At 37.8% G+C, this 20,512-nt stretch overlaps 1 protein-coding gene across 1 annotated transcript in view; it reads left to right on the top strand.

Annotated features, from left to right (window-relative positions):
- MSH6 (MUTS homolog 6) overlaps positions 1–20,512 on the top strand; it is a 127,879-nt gene that overhangs the window by 76,044 nt on the left and 31,323 nt on the right. The window contains exons 12-14 of the mRNA XM_089824319.1: positions 10,673–10,851; positions 11,006–11,211; positions 11,475–11,576. Of these exons, the coding sequence (XP_089680445.1) occupies positions 10,673–10,851; positions 11,006–11,211; positions 11,475–11,576 (487 nt within the window). The remainder of the gene's footprint in view (positions 1–10,672; positions 10,852–11,005; positions 11,212–11,474; positions 11,577–20,512) is intronic.

The raw sequence follows: 20,512 nt of genomic DNA on the forward strand, positions 1-20,512 counted from the left end.
TTCATTCAAGGATTGTCGAACTCTCATTGTGATGATGATGATGTCTGGGTTTGTAAAGAGAATGAGCGCCAAATAATGTTGATGTTGATGATTTCTGACTTTGCAATGTATATGAGTGCCAAATGATGTTGATGGTGATGGTGATGGCGATGGAGGGTGTGTTTGCCGATGATGCTCCTCCTAACTTCCTTCTTGATTGATCTCCAACTACTATATTACTTGCTGCTTTACCCTACTCCTATGAATGGAAAGATTAGCAAATGGATGGGGATCAAATCTGATGAAAGCTTACCAGCGGCTCTACCTCCTTAGAGGCAATGATTCAAGGGAAAAAAGACTAGACTACCATGCAAGGCTTCCTAACCAGCCACTAGGATGCTAGTGGCCTAGTTTATAGATCCCTATCAAACATCCACTAATATCACCATGCAACTATCCATTTACTCTTACTTTTAACAACTTTCTTGAAATAAAATCTACTTTAACGACTTCAATGAAATTTAATCCTAACTATTGGAAGTAGAAACCATGCAATAACACCAAGTGTTCTTATAATCATGCAAGTCACAACAATGATAAGAGAAGCAATTTTGGTATTATCTTAAGCAACAATTTTCTTCCACTTTTTAACTTTAAACTATTGGATTTAGAAACCATGCAATAACACCAAGTGTTCTTATCACCATGCAAGTCACAACAATGATAAGAGAAGCAATTTTTGTATTATCTTAAACAACAATTTTCTTCAACCCTTTACAAATGAGAGCAAATGGCCTTATATAGGGGCCAAAATTACACCTATCCTACCCAAGAAGAAGGAGAAATTGCCACTTGGGCTTACATCAAATGATCTTCTAATATAATTCTACCCTTTTCTTTCATCTTCTTAGCCAAAGCAATGAACTTCGCTAGCCTATTGTTGACTTCCTTCATGGGAGGGCAAAGCGTGTGCTTCATCTTGAGCTCAGCTGAATTCATCATGTAGCTCGCTGCTTGCAATGTCTTCTCAAGATCCTTCTCATATTCTTTTGCATATTGGATAAAGGCATTGAGGGAGGCAAGGGTGACCAAATGTTTCTTCTTGATGGCAACCTTCCCCAAGTCATCCAATTTTGATCCAAATCCTATCTTATTAGCGTTCTCCTTTTTGATATCTTCAAAATCAAGTGTAGCCCCAACATCGCTTGTCATGGTTGAAATGGAAGTGTCAACGCTTGGGCTATGCTGTGCAATCTCACTCCATATCTCTTCAAGTATCCTTAATCTGATGGTCAAGGCAACAAACCAAGACTCCATCATACTCATTCCCCCTTCATCTACCAACTTGGTTCTCTCCAAATATCTCTCTGTTAGCCCAATAAATGCCTGTAGCCTAGGAATGGCCAAGTCCTTGACTGGAAGGAAATCCTTCCACTCACCTTTAAATGTTCTAAATTTGTCTCTAAAAGCCACCAATGACTTGAATGTTGAGATAAAGGAAGGCAAGAAATTTTGCCCCTCTTGAATTACATCATGGATCCAATCCTTGACTTTGTGTAGTTGAGCCGATATCTCTTCTATATTGCTCTCGCTGTATTGAGAAGGGCTGCCTGATGCAACTGTTGGATAGGTTGGCAATCTCTCCAATATTTGTTTTTGCCCTCCAACTTTACAATCTTCTTGTTTGCCTTCCTCAACCTTTCTCTAATTGAAACCATGCCTTCTTGGAGCTCCTAACACTCCATGTAATTCGCGATTCTTCCCAAGTTATGCTCTACTATCTCATACTCCTGGGCTACAATTTCATCAATTGCCTTGCTAAGCTTTGGTATAGCAATCTGAACCTTTCAGTGACCCTTATCATCACTCTTGATTACCTTTGCCACCTTTTTTGCAATTTGTTTATGTTTCTCACTATCTTCTTTTTCCACTAACCCTTGAATATCTTCAATTGTTCGGATAGTCACCACCTCGCCTCTTGGCATAAGCATTTGCCTTATCCATACCGGTGCAGTACATCTCCCCAAATTTGGATTCGGTTCAACTAGCTAAGCGTCACCAACGGCCTTGGGCGCCTGACTTATTTCTTCAATATCAATTGGCCTATCCTCTTCTTTACTAGTGATTGTCATATCATCTCCATGTTGGTGGTCCAAGAGAGGTACTCGGTACCGTTACTGTAACCACTTGATTCCAAATTAGAGCTCACCTCTACTGTGACCCCTTATCCACTTGTATTATCCCCTTGGCTTCTAGCCTCAATTATGCTCTCCCTTGACGGTGCTACATTTCGTCTCTTTGTTGGAGGCTCCTGATGTTCTTTAATTTTCTCAACCTCCAAATTTCTTTTCTTGCCCTTAATTGCTCTTAGTTGTTGGCTACTGCCTTCACCTTTTTGTCCGACTGACTCCACTGGACCTTCTTCCTTTGGTTTCATCTTCTCATAAGGCGTACCTTTCAACTTTGTTATTGTCTTAACTTCTCATTATACCATGGTTCGGTGTGTAGATCAACTGTCCTTGTAACTGCCTCTAAGGAAGGATCTTGACGATCATCCCAATCTACTGGAGTCAACTCCGTTCCATCCACTGTATATGATAATCTTCTCTTAGCACATTTTCATCATCTTCCATTTGATCAGGAATATCAAGTCCTCTCCATCTAATTGCCCTCATCATGCTCACTGACAACTTTGAGAAAGCTAGCTTCCTCACATGAAAGTCATTGTGTGCATTGGCCCAAAAATCTTCTATAGTAGGTATATGTTTGAATGGGTTTCTGTGAGATGTCTTGATAAGACCATTAGGATCAAATCCTTGTCTTGCTCTATACCATCTTAGATGATATCGCTTTAACTCTTTCTTTGCAACTGCAAAGGCAATAGGATTGGGGCAAGTACCATTGCCTATTCCAAATGAGAAGGCAATCCCTATCTCACCTTTAAGTTTCATCATTTTGTCATAATGCTTAAGTTGCCTAGCCAACTCCATCAAAACTACCTTGTCGGGTGGGTACCTTGGAAGTTTCTTGGGACAAATTGTACTTCTTGCTACTCTGATATATGTAAATTGCGGAAATTGGATGAACCAACTCCCATACTTCTTAACTTTTGCTTCCACTTCCGATGAGAGCCTCTTAGCAGGTGTCCCTTGTAATATCCTTACTGTCTTCATGGCAAAGGCATCATAAAACATCTTATAATCTTTGGCGTTGTGCAAATGATTTATTCCCCACTCGACAAGAACTTAATAATCTCTCAGATCCATTAAACTTAGCTATTATAATATCCTTACTTCAAAAGCACCCTAGATAGAGCCTCGCTGCCAGTTAGGCGTCTATAGCCCCGACGGAGTTATCACTGTGGCACCACAATCACGGTTCTACCTTTAGTGATTATTTTTATAGCACCAGTAAAGATGATTGCACACCCTTGAGCCAAATTTCATCTTTATTTTGACTTTGATACTGCTTTTTCCTTATGCATAAATTCTCAATATTTTTTTTCCTCATAATATTCTCTTTTTTCTCAATCTTTTGTTTGGCTTGCAGGCAATGAAGCCTTCGAAGGCTCTGGAAGACCACAATGGTGCTGAAGCAAGTGTATAATTTTTATTAAGTCCAACTTCACTTTGAAGCACCAAGAACTCAGAGCAATTAAGTGTGAGTAGAGTGTTGTAACCATGTTAAAGGTAATAGAACCTCTATCAAGTTTGACCCAAATTTAGTACAAGTCCTACCATATACTAACGACTAAGCACACCTTTTAATCTCTGAACCTTGTCAAATGTATTCAAAACATGAACAAGATAGACTCTATTTTGTCACAAAAAATGTGAAATCTACACATCTCGCCCACGAGTGATAACATGGACCTCCTTTTGCACTTGCAAAGCTCTAAAACCAAAATTGCTTCTTTATCATTGTTTTGACTTGCATGGTGATTAAGAACACTTGGTGTTATTGCATGGTTTCTACTTCCAATAGTTAGAGTTAAATTTCATTGAAGTTGTTAAAGTAGAGTATATTTCAAGAAAGTTAAGTAAGAGTAAGAATAGATGGATAGTTGCATGGTGATATTAGTGGATGTTTGATAGGGATCTATAAACTAAGCCACTAGCATCCTAGTGGCTGGTTAGGAAGCCTTGCATGGTAATCTAGTCTTTTTTTCCTTGAATCATTGCATCTATGGAGGTAGAGCCGTTGTTAAACTTTCATCAGATTTGATCCCTGTCCATTTGCAAAATCTTTTCATTCATTGGAGTAGAGGTAGAGCAACAAGTAGTTGAGTAATTGGAGTTCATTCTTAGAAAGGTAGAAAAGGAGAAGCATCATTGGCAGACACACACACCCCCCCTGTCATCACCATCAACATTATTTGGCGCTCATATACTTTGCAAAGCTAGATATCAGCACCATCACAATGAGAGTTCGACAATCCTTGGATGAACAATGTAAGGCCGCCTACATGATTAACCAACATATCACATTAATATAACCGAGTTAGTATCCACAGGTGTAAGGAACATTGGAGTTTTTCTCATTTCTTCACGAGTATTTGCTTTTCAAGAGAGGGATTGAGTGTTTGATATTCATATCAAGTATTAAATCGCTATATGTTATGTAGTGGTACAAAATTGACATCGACAAATACACGCACATAAGGAAAAACAAGACAACACTCTGAATTACGATTAACTTGAACCATGCAATGTGCTGTAGGAAGAATCGATGAATCCTCCCCAATCTCTAGGAAGAATCCTAAAAATGTATGATGTCTTAGGAAACTGAATAGGAATCTCCAACACATGAGTATGATCCACATGAACTATGCAATGTGCCATCTCAAGTGAAGTTTGAGACTCATGAATGCCAGTCTCCAAAGAATCAAATTCCTTCTTTGAAATGAAAAAGACCTCCAAATTTTGTATTAGAGTATCCACCATCATGTCAATTTCAAAAGAGTGATCAAGTAGAGTATAAAGATGAGGGTCAACATTTTCCCTCATAACAGCTGTAGAAGGATGGCTTTCACCACATAAAAGATGAATGTCATCAATAGTGTCCCCTAAATCTGCAATGTAGGAATCCACAAACAAGCTTGCAATGCCTGTCACGTAGTCATCCCATGGAACTAAATCTAGTAGACAAGGAATATCTTGCTATACTGAATCACTTGAACCCATGTTTGCGCGAATGCAAGCATCATCAAGAACAACAATAGATGCATCGATAGGAGGAGAAGAAACGGATGGCTCAAGAACTTGATCACATGTGAAAAAACCAAGTTCAAGTAGCCAAAGTCCTCAAAGTTTGAATCAATGCTAGAGGTGGGATCAAAATCTGGTGAAGAATCCAATGTAACACTAGCATTGGGGTACATCAGGACAACGAGATGCCAGGATGAGTTTCTAGTACGAGGGTACAATGGGCCTCAATTTCGGGCGACATGGAGACAACGACGAGGGGATGGTGGGGCATGGAGGTGTGTTGTATACTATACATATAAAACTTTAAATGCTAGTTATGAAATGATGTTTTAGTATAACATACAAAATTAGAATACTTGAACATTGCAAAATTGCAACACAAATGAGAACCATTGAACATTCAACATAGTACAAACCCAATAGTAACATTCAAAAATCAAAATTCAAATACCCATCCTAATGCTTGCATGGTTGTGTAATGACGGAGGTGGGGGTACTTGGGTACTCCAAGTACCCGATTTGTGGATGTCTTGGGGACAAGTACTACGAGGTTTGGAAGGGGGTGCGAGTTCTTGGGTTTCACTAGAGGAATCACTGTGAAAATTATGAGCAAAATCTGCAAAGTAGTATTGCTGGGATGCATGATCAACCACCCCTATAGCAAAGATCTCTCATGTCTCCCAATCTCTGATAATAACTGAATTAGGGGTGAATTTCATAGTCCTTGTTACCCATTAGTGAGTTGATAGATAGAAAACGATTATGAGTTAGGTGAGGTATCTCTGCCCCTTATCATTAATTCCTTTCCCAGCCACATTTGTGTAAGTATGATTTCCCACCAAAGTTGGTGGTGCATGTCAAAGATCAAATGATGAAAATACAGACTATGAAGATATCATATGAATGTGAAGAAAAGAATGAAGTAGTCATTCTTGAAGACAGACCTAATTGATTCTTCCTAATAAGATTCTTGATTTCATCAATATGCTTCTTGTAGCAAGGATGTTTTTAATGTCTGTTCTTCTTGCAATATGCACATGTGAGAAACTACTTGTTTGATTTTTGCTTGTTGTTGCCTTTGGGTGAGGATTGCTCTTTTTCGTGTTGTGTCGGATTGTGATTTGGCCTTACACTGCTTTTGCTTCTTTTTTCCTTGATTCCCTGATTAGCCATTGATGCCTTAGAATTTGAAGACTTGAGAATCCCTACGCTCATCAATTTTGATTATATCAACATCAATATTTTTCCAAATGACAAATGAAGGTGTAGTTAAGGCACTTCCCATGGTCAACTTGTGAGTATTGTAACTTGAATCAAAGGTTGCATATCTTGATGGAAGATTTTCCATCATATGATGAATCAATTATGAATCCTCGATGGTAATACCACAATTCTTAAGTTGTTCTCTCAATTTATTTGTTAATGAAATCTTGAATTGTATCAAAGTTCTTAGGATCCAATCTGAAAAGATTTACTTGAATTATGAATCCCTTATCCTCATCCACTGTACCATACAAATTTTTACGTTTATCCCAAGCTTTCTTGGCATTCAAAAACAGTGAAATGTGAAACATGAGATCTTGGGCAGCCCATGTTCTTATGATTTCTAAAGCCCTAAAGTTTCTAATTCTCCAATCATTTAGTTCCTTATCATCCATATTAGGATCAAAAGGTTGTTGAATTGTTCCATCCACATAGCGATTCAAGCCTTTCATTATTAACTTGCTCCATACATTCATTGTCTTTCCATGTTGCATAGTAATGTGGAGTTAATTTTGGAAATGTATGAGAGCCCATGATGCAAAACTGAAAGAAAGCAAGAGAAACAAAAGCACAACCACTCCCCCCCATCCCTCGGCCAAAAAAAAAAGGGATGATTTTTGCACTTTATATTTAGTGCATGTACAATTGCCTCTTTCCAATATAGACTGAAGTGGACTTCTGATTTTGATGATTACAATAGAAAATATAAAGCTATATCAAACTCAACAAAGTATGACACAAGATCTCTCAAGGATCTAACCAATTACAAGTGTCAAAATAGGCCGAATTCTGAAAGTACTATGTACTCTCACAATTTATCAAAACTAATACCATATTTAGAAAGTAGACAAAAAATCATACACTTCCAAAATAATTGCACTTGAAAATGTGTCTGAATTAAGCTTCTAAAGTTGCAAAAAATAGGATTAGACAAGAACACATCAAAATCTTCCAATCTTGCAACCAAATATTAATTGCACCTATGAAAACTTGAAAAAGTTCTAGCCAAAAATAAATAAATAATTGCTCTCAATGTGGAGCCTAGATGACCAAGCTATACGGTCTACTATTGGATTGCCAAATCAAAATTGCATATGGTGAGGGGTTTGATTTTTTGAAAATTCAATGATGTTAGCTAGAACATTAGACTAGATTTGATAGGCAAATGACTATTGTATCAAAACAAAAGAGCGTAGTTATGGTGGTCAAACAATTGTCAAATTAAACATTATAAAATGACGAGGTAATCATTAGCCTGAAGTTGAAGTTCAAATGACCATCAAATGTAAAAGAAAAAAATGCCAATGATGGGATTATTCACCAAATTTAACTTAATAAAATCTGGTGAAAATGTAAATTTTTTACAATTATACCAATTGTGCCTTTGGTAACATGGCAATCAATGATCAGTTGGTTCAAGTGCAAGCCCATGGATGCCACCTTTAACTATGGAATGTCTGCAACACAAAATGTTTGTGTTCGGAGTGAGTGTGGCCTTGTATGCAACTCGAGTTGGGGTCTCACAGGGGTTAAAGATGTCGATTTAGGCTGGATAGACTGCTGCTCGGTTTAGAGGTCTTACAATGTCGCATGCTTGTGGATGTAGCTTGGAAGGGGCTTCAATTAGAAATCAAATGCAGATCCCAAAATGAAGTTGCCGAAAAGAAACACGGGGGTGAGCTTGCTGAGCTACACGGTGTAGAAGGGGAGATTCATGTGTGTCAGATGCCTTGCTATGTACATCCTTGTTGAATTGGAGGATGTTGGGTCGCATTTGGCTTCCAGTTTGAATAAAGGCCAGTGTACATGAGGTTGAACTTTGTCGAATGCAAATCAATTTTACAGGTATGAGCTTCTGCAATGCTAATGTCGGACTTTCAAATTGGTTGCTGAGGTGTTGTGTTGCCAATTTGTGGATGCCACAACTAGTTGAGAGTATATGGATGTAGGCAACGATGTACTGGACAATGCAGGTGCAAGCTCATTTCTTCAAAAACGTCTCACATTCTTTGTGCTACGAGACTATGTATGTTTAAATGCCATCCCTTTTGAAATTATTATGAAATAGATAGGTTGTCGAATGTTTGTGGGGGGTTGTTGATGGTGGATCTCTAACTTGGTGGCAGGCCTAGAGATGGGTGCCTAGTTCTGCTGTACGATCTAATTTGTGATGCATGATTTGACTGTGATGCCTGTGGATATTGTATGGTTTTGTCTTGCAAAAGATCTCAGCAAATGCAATGACAATATACAAGGGTGGGGACTTGAAAACACCACCAACTTTTTCACAGAATAATATATGGCTAGACTAACCATAATATGCCCTGAAAATTAAATCTGGAATAAATTTTGAAAAATGATAGAACATAACAAATTGACCAGATTTGAAAATAATTTTAGAAAATGAATTACCAAATTTGTAGCTTGGGGTGCCCAAGCCCAATTTGCAAAAAAAATCACCTCGGGTTTGAGTTTTGTTTGATATAGGCAAATTTATAGTCAGAATTTGCCAAAATGACCACTTGGATGTAATGGCGAGATTAGATGTTGCACTAGACGCTCCCAATAGTTGTTGCACCTTTAGATCTAAATCGTGGCCCTCCAAAATATGAGATTAACATTCTTCAATAGCTATGCAATGAAACTCCTATGGATCTGATACCATGTAAGGATTTGCCCAAGGCAAAGAACAAAAATGCCAAATCTAGTAGCTCAATTGATAGCACAAGAGAGATAGGTGAAATGATATGATCAATTGATTACGTCAATAATGATCAACAATACAAGGAATAAGATGTCCCATACATTACAATATAGATGTGCTTGAATATATTGGCAACGCATGATAACTAGAAGTGATGTATGAGGTAACCTATCATCTAGACGAGGTGTAATCACATGTCCACCAAATATGGATCATCCTCCGTTGTACAATAAAGTATGTGCCACATGTACAGCAATAAGAGGATGATAATTTGATAAGAGAAATAGGTGGATCTCACACACAAAGAGGCATGAGATGACAACTAACTCCACCTCAAGTAAATTTCTCCAACACCATGTACTAAAATGGAATGCAAACTCCTATGTGTCTACATGACAACTAATATGCAAATGCATTATCCTAAGTAAACTTAAGTGTAATTAGTGAATATTTAATTACACTAATAGACAATGAAGGTAGAGATGGTAGCTTAATTTATAAATTACCACGTTTCAGGTGGCTTAATCATGCATGCAGCAATTATTGAGATTGAAGAGCTCGTAAACAAAGGTTGTTTTTCCTAGGAGGACTTGTATTGGTTTGTGAGACATTTTTTTTAGGTGGACAGGTGTCTTCAGTAAATGGTAGAAGCAGACTCTATATAGTAGCATGTAAAGTGTTCATGTTCTCTTAGAGGGGATCCATAATACAATCCATGAATGTTATGGAACTGAAACATACAGAATACAATAGCAGAAGACTAGAAGAAAAAAGGGACCTTGGACACAGAGCACAAATGAACAAAATTAGCAAAGTCAAGAAAACCCACGTGTTGATCTAACAGAGTAACCCCCGAATTGGGATAATTTTAAATAGAGTAACAAGGGAAGCCCCCACGAAGCAGCAGAAACAGATGAAAATCACACAGGTGGGTGTAACCAAATCTTGTAGTCCCAGTGTTCAAGAATATGTTGGTGAAGCCACTGGTACTAAACAATGAAACGTTGTGTGAGTATCAATGCATTGTATGAGATGCACATCAGGAAAAGCTTAAGGCTAAGGAGATTGGGCTGGCAAATCCTAGGAGGTTGTTGATTCCCATAAAACTTAAAGATTGGTCAAATGGCTGATCTTAAAGCTTGGGCTGGATGAACCCTCAGTCTAAATCATTATTTTCCTACAGAACTCTAACTAGTGCTAGTTATCCCACTCTAGAGTAAACAATGCAAGTGTGAGTGCATGACGCATTAATATTTCTGGTCGCTAAATAAATTAAAGCAGCAGAAATTGGTATTGTGCAAGCAGAGAAAGAGGTGCAGAAAATTTGCAAAAATGTTGTTAATATCGATTTTTTTTTTTTTTTTGATAAAGAAAGTGTGGCTAATGAAATGACATGTGAAAACTTTTGTTCTTCACAAACATGTTTACATTTAACAAACACAATTGTTTTGGATTTGATAAAGCATGTTGACATTGATTTTCACATGCTGATTGTTTTTATTAAATGGATTCTTCGCAGTGAGGCTGCTGGGAGAAATGCCAACAAAGTTGTTCTTTATGAGGACGCAGCAAAAAAGAAACTTAAAGAATTTATTGCTGCTCTTCGTGGATGCCAATCAATGGTACAAGCTTGTGCATCTTTCAAGGAAACTATGAAGGGGGTTACATCCACATTGTTGCAGCGTAGCCTGACTCCAGGTTGTTTAATGTGAATTTTTGGTCTTTTTAAATTTAAATTATATTTACATCTAGAATATTATTATGTAATTATCAAGTTTTTGTTTTCTTTTTCCTTATATGCCATATTTATTGTACTCTTCTCTAATTATGTATGCATGGCTTAAATGTACAGGAGGAGGTCTACCTGATGTGAAGCCAATACTAAAGCGATTTGAAACTGCTTTTGATTGGTCAGAAGCAGAGAAAACTGGCCGAATTCTGCCGTGTGAGGGTGTGAATAAGGATTATGATTTGGCTAATCAAACTGTGAGAGAAATTGAAATTGGTTTTGCTAAGTATTTGGAAATGCAACAGATGCTTTTTAGAAGTGATACTGCGGTAATTGCTTATCTTAAATATACAGTCAATTGGTTGTTTAATTGTTTCAGAGCTTTCCAAATTTATCCACATCTCTATAGTTGTTTGACAATTTTCTGGGTAGATTGTGTAGTTAACTTCTATACAGTCTACCTGGAAAATTGTGAAATAATAATGGATCGTGGAAATCCGATTTTAAATCTCTGTACTTTCTAAAATGTCTATGCATTGGTTAGCTTATTTTAAGGCTATTAATATTGAACCATATGTGTATATGCTAGCAGATTACTTATGTTACGGTGGGGAAAGAACAATACCAAATAGAGATACCTGAAAGTATGCTGGCAAAAGTCCCACAAGATTACGAGGCTCGGTCATCAAGAAAGGTTTGCAGTCACCTGCTTGTGATTTGTCCTTTCCTATTGGAAATTTTAATTGCATACAATTTTAAATATATATTCTTTTGCACCGAGAGGCATCTTATGGTTTGCTTAGGTGGATAAATTACTATTGTAAATGCATAAGTCAACACAGAATTAAAGCTATTTTGTTTCAAAACAATTTTTTAAATCATTTTTACCATATTTACACATAATAATAATAACCACAAATTTCCTGCAGCAAAATAACAAATCAAAGCCCATAGACATAAAACACTAGACTTACCTTTGGAAACCCTTTTGAAAAAATCCCTAGCAACTAAACCACCACTATTCTCTTATTTAAAGAAAAAGATTATAATATATGGGAGATTTAATTTTTGCTAAGATCTTCACTCGTTAAATCCATTAGAATGCACCTTTAGAGTATTGGTCTAAAGTACTCTAAAATAAAATCATTAGATTGTTTGCCCTCAAAGGCAAACCTATTTTATGAGGGCATTGTGATGTGATTGTGCATTGCGATGCACTTTGTGATGTAGGAGCATCCGAGTTTCTTGGCAATCTTGCATCATTTGTTTCTTGTTTTGTTCTCTGTTCCTATTTTCATGTATCAATGATTGTGCGTGTGTTCATTTGATTGTAAGTCCCAGCTTGTGCGATCCTGCTGGCTTAATGAGGATGTATTTTGGATTACTCTCCTATGATTGCGTGTCATTTGGATTCCATATTGATGGGCATTCTTTGTTTTTCTCTTAAATAATTTGTTTATTGATCGGTGTGTTCATCAATCGTTGGTTTTGGCACTCTAACCGATTGTGGGGTTTTGATTGCTTTGACTGATCGTTGATTTTCCATGAAGTGATGTGTGATTCTTGCATGTGCTCATTTGGGTTTCTTTATGATGATGCTTGGAACATGTGTGGACCTATATCTATGATAACACCTTATGTGTTCACAACCCTGACCGTTGATCCTATCTTTGGGGGTTCTAGCTATGAGTTGTAATACACTTCCTAATCATCGGGAAGTGTGTCTTCTAGGCTGATCTGTGTTTCGAAGTGCTTGAATATGTAATACTTTTGATGTATCTGAGTAGGGGAATAACAAAGGAACTTAGTAAGAAGATCTAGAGATCAAGTTCGCGTGTGCATATTGATTGCGTACTGGATTTGTATCTATTGTAAGGTTGCTACCAGTCATTGAATCTGAAAGTAATCAATTGAATTCTATCATTTCATTCTTCCTTGTGTTATTGCTTCCCTGTGTTACTCTTGCTGCTTGGTTGAACATCTTCATTAAAGATTCTCCATCCTAGACCTGCGTCGCTTTGAGTCTCTGATAACTATTTAGTTGCCTCTGGATGTCCATTGGCGATCACCTATTAGAAGCATGCTTAACAAATATATTGTTGATTTGTGAATAATATATTATGCAGCTTTTGGGGTGTGGGGTTTTCTTTCAAAATGGTTTTCCGCGAGTAAATCACTTGGTTGTGTTATGTGTGTTGTCTATGCTCTTTGCATTGTTTAACAAATCTTTATTACTTTTTAAATAAAAATTATTGTAGTTAATAATGTTTTAAAATATAAGTGGTCTTTTATAAAATATTGAGACTAGGTAACAATGTTTTTGAACAAAGCATATAATTTAAATTATTTGAAAAGTAACTTTATTAAGCTAGGTTGCTGATTTGGGTTTGAGGGTTCGACCCACAAGTTCAAGTATTTTTTAGGGGCTTGGAATTATTACTACCAAATCATGTAAAAGTCTTGTATTTATTTATTTATGTAGCTTCGAAGCACAAATTAAAATTATAATATCTCGTAGCATTGTTGAAACAACAAAAACACCATGAACTTGAATGCCATATAAAATTTAAAAACATGCATGATAAATATTCATTGTTCAAACTTCACGTTTAATGTTAAAAAATATAATAATATCAAGTTCAACAATTAGTCTTGGCTTTTATATTGTAATCATCAACTTGATTTTCTAAATCAACATCATCACCATCATCCTCATCACCATTGACATGATGTAGGCTTTGGACTGATTGCCTATGTTCCCCTTAGGGATTTGTGTCATGGCTTAACCACCTCCTATGTTCTATAAGTCTAGTGGTGGTATCGAGCATTGACAAGTTGATCTTTTGGTGCAATGACAACCCTAGCTTGTAACAAGTGGTATCAAAACTTGGTCTTAGGTTCGAATCTCCTTAGGTAATGCTGAGGGGGAGATTATTGGACTAACTGACAATGTTCTCCTTCGGGATTCATAACATGGCTTAATTACCTCTCGTGTTCTATAAGTATAGTGGTGGTATCAGGCATTGACATGTCGATCTTTTGGTGCAACAAAAACCCTAGCTTGTAACAACAAGAACATCAGATCAACAAGCAATGCTGGTCCCACATGGACTAAAAGTGTGCTTGCTTTCAGAATTCTTAAATGCAATATGCTAAGAAGTAGAAGCATTAAGTCAGTATTCTCTGGCTCTATATACAATAACTTCATCTCCCCTTGTTTGCAGTCATGTTGTTTGTGTGAAAGGAGACATAAGTTGGAACACACATACTAGTTTCTCCACTATTTATCAGTCCAATTTATTGTTCTTTATTGATAGTATGAAAAAATATGTTCTCTAGTTCTTCTTAGATGCATGTGAACTAGCAATTTATGACTACAAAGTAAATAATTGAAGTTATACATATTTATTTTGATTGCAAAGGGTTGTAGACGTTAGGAGAATTGTCCATGGAAGTACCACCAACTATGAACATCCTTCTTAAACCTATCATGAAAGAGCCTCATATTTTGACCATTTGAGTGCACAAAATCAATGAACCCATTCATGATTTCAACCTTTTGTATCATTTGAACGTATTTAGAGAGAGGAGAATTTGGGTCTATTTTGAATTTGACTTTTGGAGGTAGAGCTAGCCGCCATTTTGATTCCTATGGCAAGAAATTGTGTGAATGCTTTCAAAACAAAAATAGATGTAGATACTTAGTGTATATGAGCAATGTTAGTATGCTAATAGAAACCAAATTTAAATAAAGCTTCTACAAACTAAACAAAATTCATAAACTTCAAGATAGACTAAGATGAGCTCTCAATTGAGAATATGAGCCATTAATGAGCTCTCTCAATGAGAAGTTCTCTTGTTGAGTAGCTTTGTCTAAATAGATAGGATGTATGCTTAAGCTTATGCTTCAAAAAGGGCTTCAAATGGAGTTGGAATTTGGGTGTGAGTGTATGGTTTTGATGTAAAATGGCTTCTTAAAATGGCATTATGACTCTACTTCATGGATTGTGTTGTTTTGCAAAGGGGAAGGATCCAATTTATAGGCAAGAGGCTTGAGGAATTGAGGGCTAAGATGCAACGATAGGAAAAAGCTCATGGAGGGCTCAGATTGCATGAGAGGAGAGCACATGGATTGTGATTCCTTACAGTCAATCAGGGAGTGACACATGTCACAGGGTGAGAGGATGGAGGAAAGGGGAATGATGAGTCAGCAAAGGAGGCTCAAGGGATAAAATCTTCATAAAGACCCTCATAATGGCTTGTAAGAGCAATAAAAAGGCTTGGAAGAGTCATTTATGGCCTAGTGGGCTTCATAAAGTTTTATGGTTGGGATATTTTGAGGGAGATGAGAGGAATTTCGACTTGGGCTTGATTAGGAAGGTTTTAAGCTTGCTTAGGCTTGTGCAAATAATTAGAGGATGGATTAGAATGGTTTAGGATTAGCTTAGGGATAGGCAAGTGGATGGCATTTAATGAGGGTGGGTGAAGGAGGAGATATTTGTTAACTTTGGCTTGGGTTAGTAAGTTTTAACCCATGTTTAGGGAATGTGACAAGGTTAGGAGGGGATTAGGATTAGGTTTAAAGACATCTTCTAGAAGAGTCTAGACTTTCGATGAGGATAAAGACTTTCTAGAATAGTCTAGAACTTCCTAGGATGAGGATGAAGATTTTTTAGAAGAGTCTAGAACTTCTTAGGATGAGGATAAATTAGATTTTTAGGAAATAAATAAAGTTTTATTTATTTCAAGGGTTTGGGTTGAGGAGATATTTATTAAAACTTTTTTAATAAACATGAGGATTAATATTTAATCTTAATTAAATATTTTGAGTTAGGATTAGGGGTAGGAAATGATGGGATTAGCCTTTAATCAAAATTAAAGAAGGATTAGAAGATTTTGGAAGAGGTTAGTGGTTTTAAGGAAATTGGCCAAGTTTTGGGCAAAAAATAGATTTTTTATTTATTTTGGGTTTTTTGGTCAATTTATTAATTAAATAATTAATAAATAAGGAAATAATGTTTAAATAAGATTTAAACATTTTTGGGAGGGATTCCTTAATTAAATATTTTTAATTAAGATAAAGGGATTTAATGGCATAAAAATAAATAAATAAATTAAATAAATAATTAATTAATAAATGATGATGTCATCAGGAAATTTTCAGTAAAAATACTTTATTTTCTAAAGGTTTTTAAGTGTCTACATTTTGCCCCTCTTTGATGTGATGTCGCAAGTGGCATGGCATCAAAGATAAGAAAATAAGATGCCCAAGGCTAGAGCAGAAGAGGAGAGAATGGATTGCAAGATGCCCCCTCAAGAAGGCGGCGGGGAGAGAAAGCGAGGCTCAACGACTTGTTGAAAAGTACAAGAATCCAAGATGAGCAAGAAGACTCAGATTGGCTTAAGAGAAGAGGTTTAGTTAGCTCAAACTCTCACTACGGGAGAATGATAAAGGGAGAATTAGAGGCACAAGAGGAAGTGAGCTTAAGATCTCAGAGATTGCAGAGGATGAAGGAGTAGAGCGCTATAAAAAGGAATCCAGGATAGGGAGATGGATGAGGGGATTAAAAAGCTGATGCAACAGGATTTCAAAGAGTCAGATTGGCGGAAGATGGGTTTCGGAGATCCTGTCATGTCCCCTTTCTAAGCGACATAACTTTAACAGGGAATTTGCCTATCATCGACTCTCGTAGGCAAATGATTATGGAAAGAGGGTCATTTTTGTTTTCCGATGATTACATTCTTTTTGCTCTCGGATAATAATAATTCAGTAAGTGGGGCCTACTCGTTCTAATATTAAATTAAGGTTGTACTCCAAATTTATAAAGTTATTTATTTAATTTTATAAAATTTAAGAATTAAAGTACATCATAAAAGATGATTTCGAAAAACTTCCAATAACTTCTCAGCGAAGTGAATAAATAGAGGACATAAGGCACCCATTTGGACAAGCGGGTTTTGTGGATTCTACTTCTTCTTTAGTTGGAGCAATTTGTAGTCATTTGGTCTGCAAATTCTCAATTTTTATCTTTGGGAACGAAAACTCCAATTGATAAGCAATTTTGAGGGTGTGAGATATCACCCGAATCATTGCAAATCGGGAGGTGGCGCTTCAGTCATCTCATTAGGGCAGAAATCTGGACGAAAGGCTTTCTCAAGGTTCTTTGAAGGCAGTTAACAGTAAGGACTGTTTTGAATAAGAAAACTGGGTCTTACAGTGGGAAAATCTTCCATTCCTATTCGAAAATTGCAAAGGCACCCCTAGACATTATTTTTGATGGGAAGCACTTGAGCGCCGAATTACTCTGAGTATGGGGACGCATCTTTCCTGAAGGTCGGCCGAGGCATTGAGGAGGACCAATGAAATCGGTGGATCCACAGTACAGGGTTACCGTCAGCACTGGTGCCAACTCTTGAAAGCTAATGAAATCTCAGGTTTGGCCGAGGGTTGAGAAACCGAGGATTTCGAATTGAGACCGCGCGGCCTGATTTGAATACCAGAGACGGAAGCGTAGGGAAAGAATCTTGGGCAAACTCAAGATTGTTACCAAGCGAATGCTGTTATAAACATTCCGAGTTCCATTGGAGGCGGATAGAATAAACTTAAACCGTCCAACGGCATCACTCGGGATTGGGAGGAACTAGGCGTGAGAAGCGATTTTCTATCTTAATTTCGACGGCTTCCTTCAACACATGTGAATATCGCTGGCAAACGCGTGGAGTAAATAACCGCAGGAAACGAAGGAAAGGATCTGAACCAGATGCGACTTCATTGAACAAGACGCAGGTTTGAACCAGCTAAATGTTGATGCGATTTTCTTGAACAAACAAGGACGTATCTGAAGCTCAAAACGATCCAGTCTAGACCCGCCTCAAGAATCGAAACCTGCCAAAGGAGACAGTCGCACCAGGCTCCGATTACTTTAAAACGCACAAACAACAGTGTTGATAGGTGGTCAGGGAAGGTCTCAAATACGAATTGGATTATCAGCATTTTTTGATTGGGGTAGAACAAAACAGATCTAGCAATGTCATGATAACACTAGAAGACGGCAAATTCAGGTTTTGATTTAGTTTTAACTATCTACATTCAAATCAGACTTTGTCATTCGACTATTGTAAGGGTTTGTTTGCAATAAGATTCTTTCTTAAATATTGCTGTTATATGATCTGTTTGCACTTTGATGGAAATAATATCAACTGAAGGTTACATGATAAGTATTTGACGGATTGTACCAACCCAGTATCAAATTTTTTGGTAACCCATATAGAGTGGGTCATTTCAGATCCCTAGGACTAGGATTGTGGATCTCGAAAGATGAGGCTTGGTGGATTGATTTGGATTGGTGGATCCCTAAGACTAGGATTGTGGATCCCTAAAGCTAAAGGTGAGGAGTGATTCAAAGAGATACTGATGCATAAGCTGGGGTAGGAGAGACGGATGCTGGATATGGATGGGGGATAATGGAGATGAAGGAAAACCATTGAAGCTTTTTGAGCGGGGGGGATACTTCAAAGAGAAGTACCACCATGTAGTTGAGCACTAGATTTGCTATAGGACTGTTGGTTAATTGCCAAGGTTACCAAGAACATCAAGGCCTTTTCACCAACTGTCCAGAGGACTGACAGGCTGACTCAAAACAAACACGCAAGGATTGCCCCATCATCACACATGAATCTCGAAAGAATCAGAGTGGAACCGACACTGGGTAACCCACAAGCAGAAAAGAAAACAAGCAAAAGACATGATCAAGACCTTACGCTCTGATTGCCCCATTCGCAGTATACCATGATATGGAAGATCGTGGCAACTTTGAGGAGGTAACAAAAAGATTGCTTGGAAAAGATACTTCAAGACCCAAAAGGGAAGATTCCAAATCGAAAGAAAGTGAAAATCCAAAAGAGAACTATTTGCCAATGAGATGGGTAGGACAAGATACTAACGGACCAAGATCAGACATGAGGAAAGCTATATCCTGCAAGGATCTATCGGAGAGCACCTAAGCTAATGGATCTAGATGAGTGATGTGTCTGGCAAGCTGAACTAAGAAGGATAACACTTTGGTGACAAGAGATCTAGTTAAAGGATGCATTGGAATAGCTAACCAAGGGTTGTGCGATGTGTGCAAAATGCTGATCAAGGAGGAACTGACACAAAAGCTAGATAGATACAATGGTACTAAGCTAAAGAGGATGTACAAGCTGACGGACCAAGATATTTACAAGCGGGCTAATCAAGATATGGTACAAGCTAACGGACCAATGATAGGTATGATACAGATGGATAAAAAGCTCAGGATGAGAGGATAGCGGGATGGCTCAAATTGGTGCAAGAGGTAGAAGCTAAGGATGAGGTGATAACGAAAGATATGGATTTGACAAGATGCATCCAATGATGATGATGGGGACAATGCTAAGGTTGGTGGTAGCTGAACGGATAGATGGCGCTAGAGTGAATGGCTAATGAGAGGATGACATTGGATTTGCATGAGGATAGCCTAGAGCGGGATACTAATGACAAGGGAGGATGGAAAAGACAAGATCTCCAAGGAATACAGTGCCCCCAGTCAAAAGATAACATGTGGAAGGAGGTCTTATGATGGATGTGATAGGATTGAAGCTAGGATGGAAAAAGCTGAAGGGGCTAGGGAGATGGATGATAGCTGGGATGGTTGGCTGAAGCTGCAGGAGATAAGTGGATGGTGTGAGATGGAAGATGGAGGGTGGAGGATAGGTGGATAGATTGGAAGATGGATTTGGATGTCAAGAGATGACCAAAAGCATGAGGGTGATAGGCTAAGCTGGGGATGGCGGGATTACGCATGACGCTTGTTTGCCAAGTTTTCATCATGGTACTTGTCCAAGGCGCTTGAATTGCCAAGTTTTCACTAGTGGACGCTTTATTTTTCTTTATTATTATTATTATTTTTTTTTTGACTTTTTGACTTTGGACTTTGCTGGAATGATTTTGGCTTTCTTCAGCTATTTTGTCTTTTTTGGGATTTTTCACTGGCTGTTGGAATGTTCAATTTTGTTGCTAGCTGTTGGTACACTGGATGTGTGATTTATGCAATAGATTGGATTAGATGGGATTGATGGTAGGAGATGGAGGGATGAAAAGGTTGGAAAGGAGCATGAGATGGGGATGTTTGCAAGAGCAACATTGGCACATGTTGGGACGGGTGTGAAAAGAGCATATGGGGGATAGATGGTAGATGCGGGCGTGATGGAGGATTTGTGGAAGCGTGCTTGGGGATATAGGCACCTAAGATGGAGTTAGGAGATGGGGGCCATGAGTCACTGGATGGAGGATTAGCAATGGTGGATGCCATTATGCATTGGGTTTCAACTTTTTTCTTTGGGATCCACATGGTTTTGGATTTTCTTTTCATAGGCGTTTGCATTATTTTGCATTCTTTGATTGGATTTTTCCTTTTTGGAGTATGTCTTTTAGAATAGACATATGATTTCCTAGGATGTGGATTTTTAGCTTTATGCATTTTGAAGTTGGCATTTACATTGTTGTGATAAGCTTTGGGAAGATGGTTAGGAGAAGCTTTGTGAGATGGAGAGGATATGGGAGAGCGTGTAGGGGGATGATGATGGATGATGTGCCTCGATATGTGCCTT

This window comes from Cupressus sempervirens, chromosome 4 (genome assembly GCF_028749045.1).
Source record: "Cupressus sempervirens isolate cs-2001-9-10 chromosome 4, ASM2874904v1, whole genome shotgun sequence".
NCBI lineage: Eukaryota > Viridiplantae > Streptophyta > Pinopsida > Cupressales > Cupressaceae > Cupressus > Cupressus sempervirens.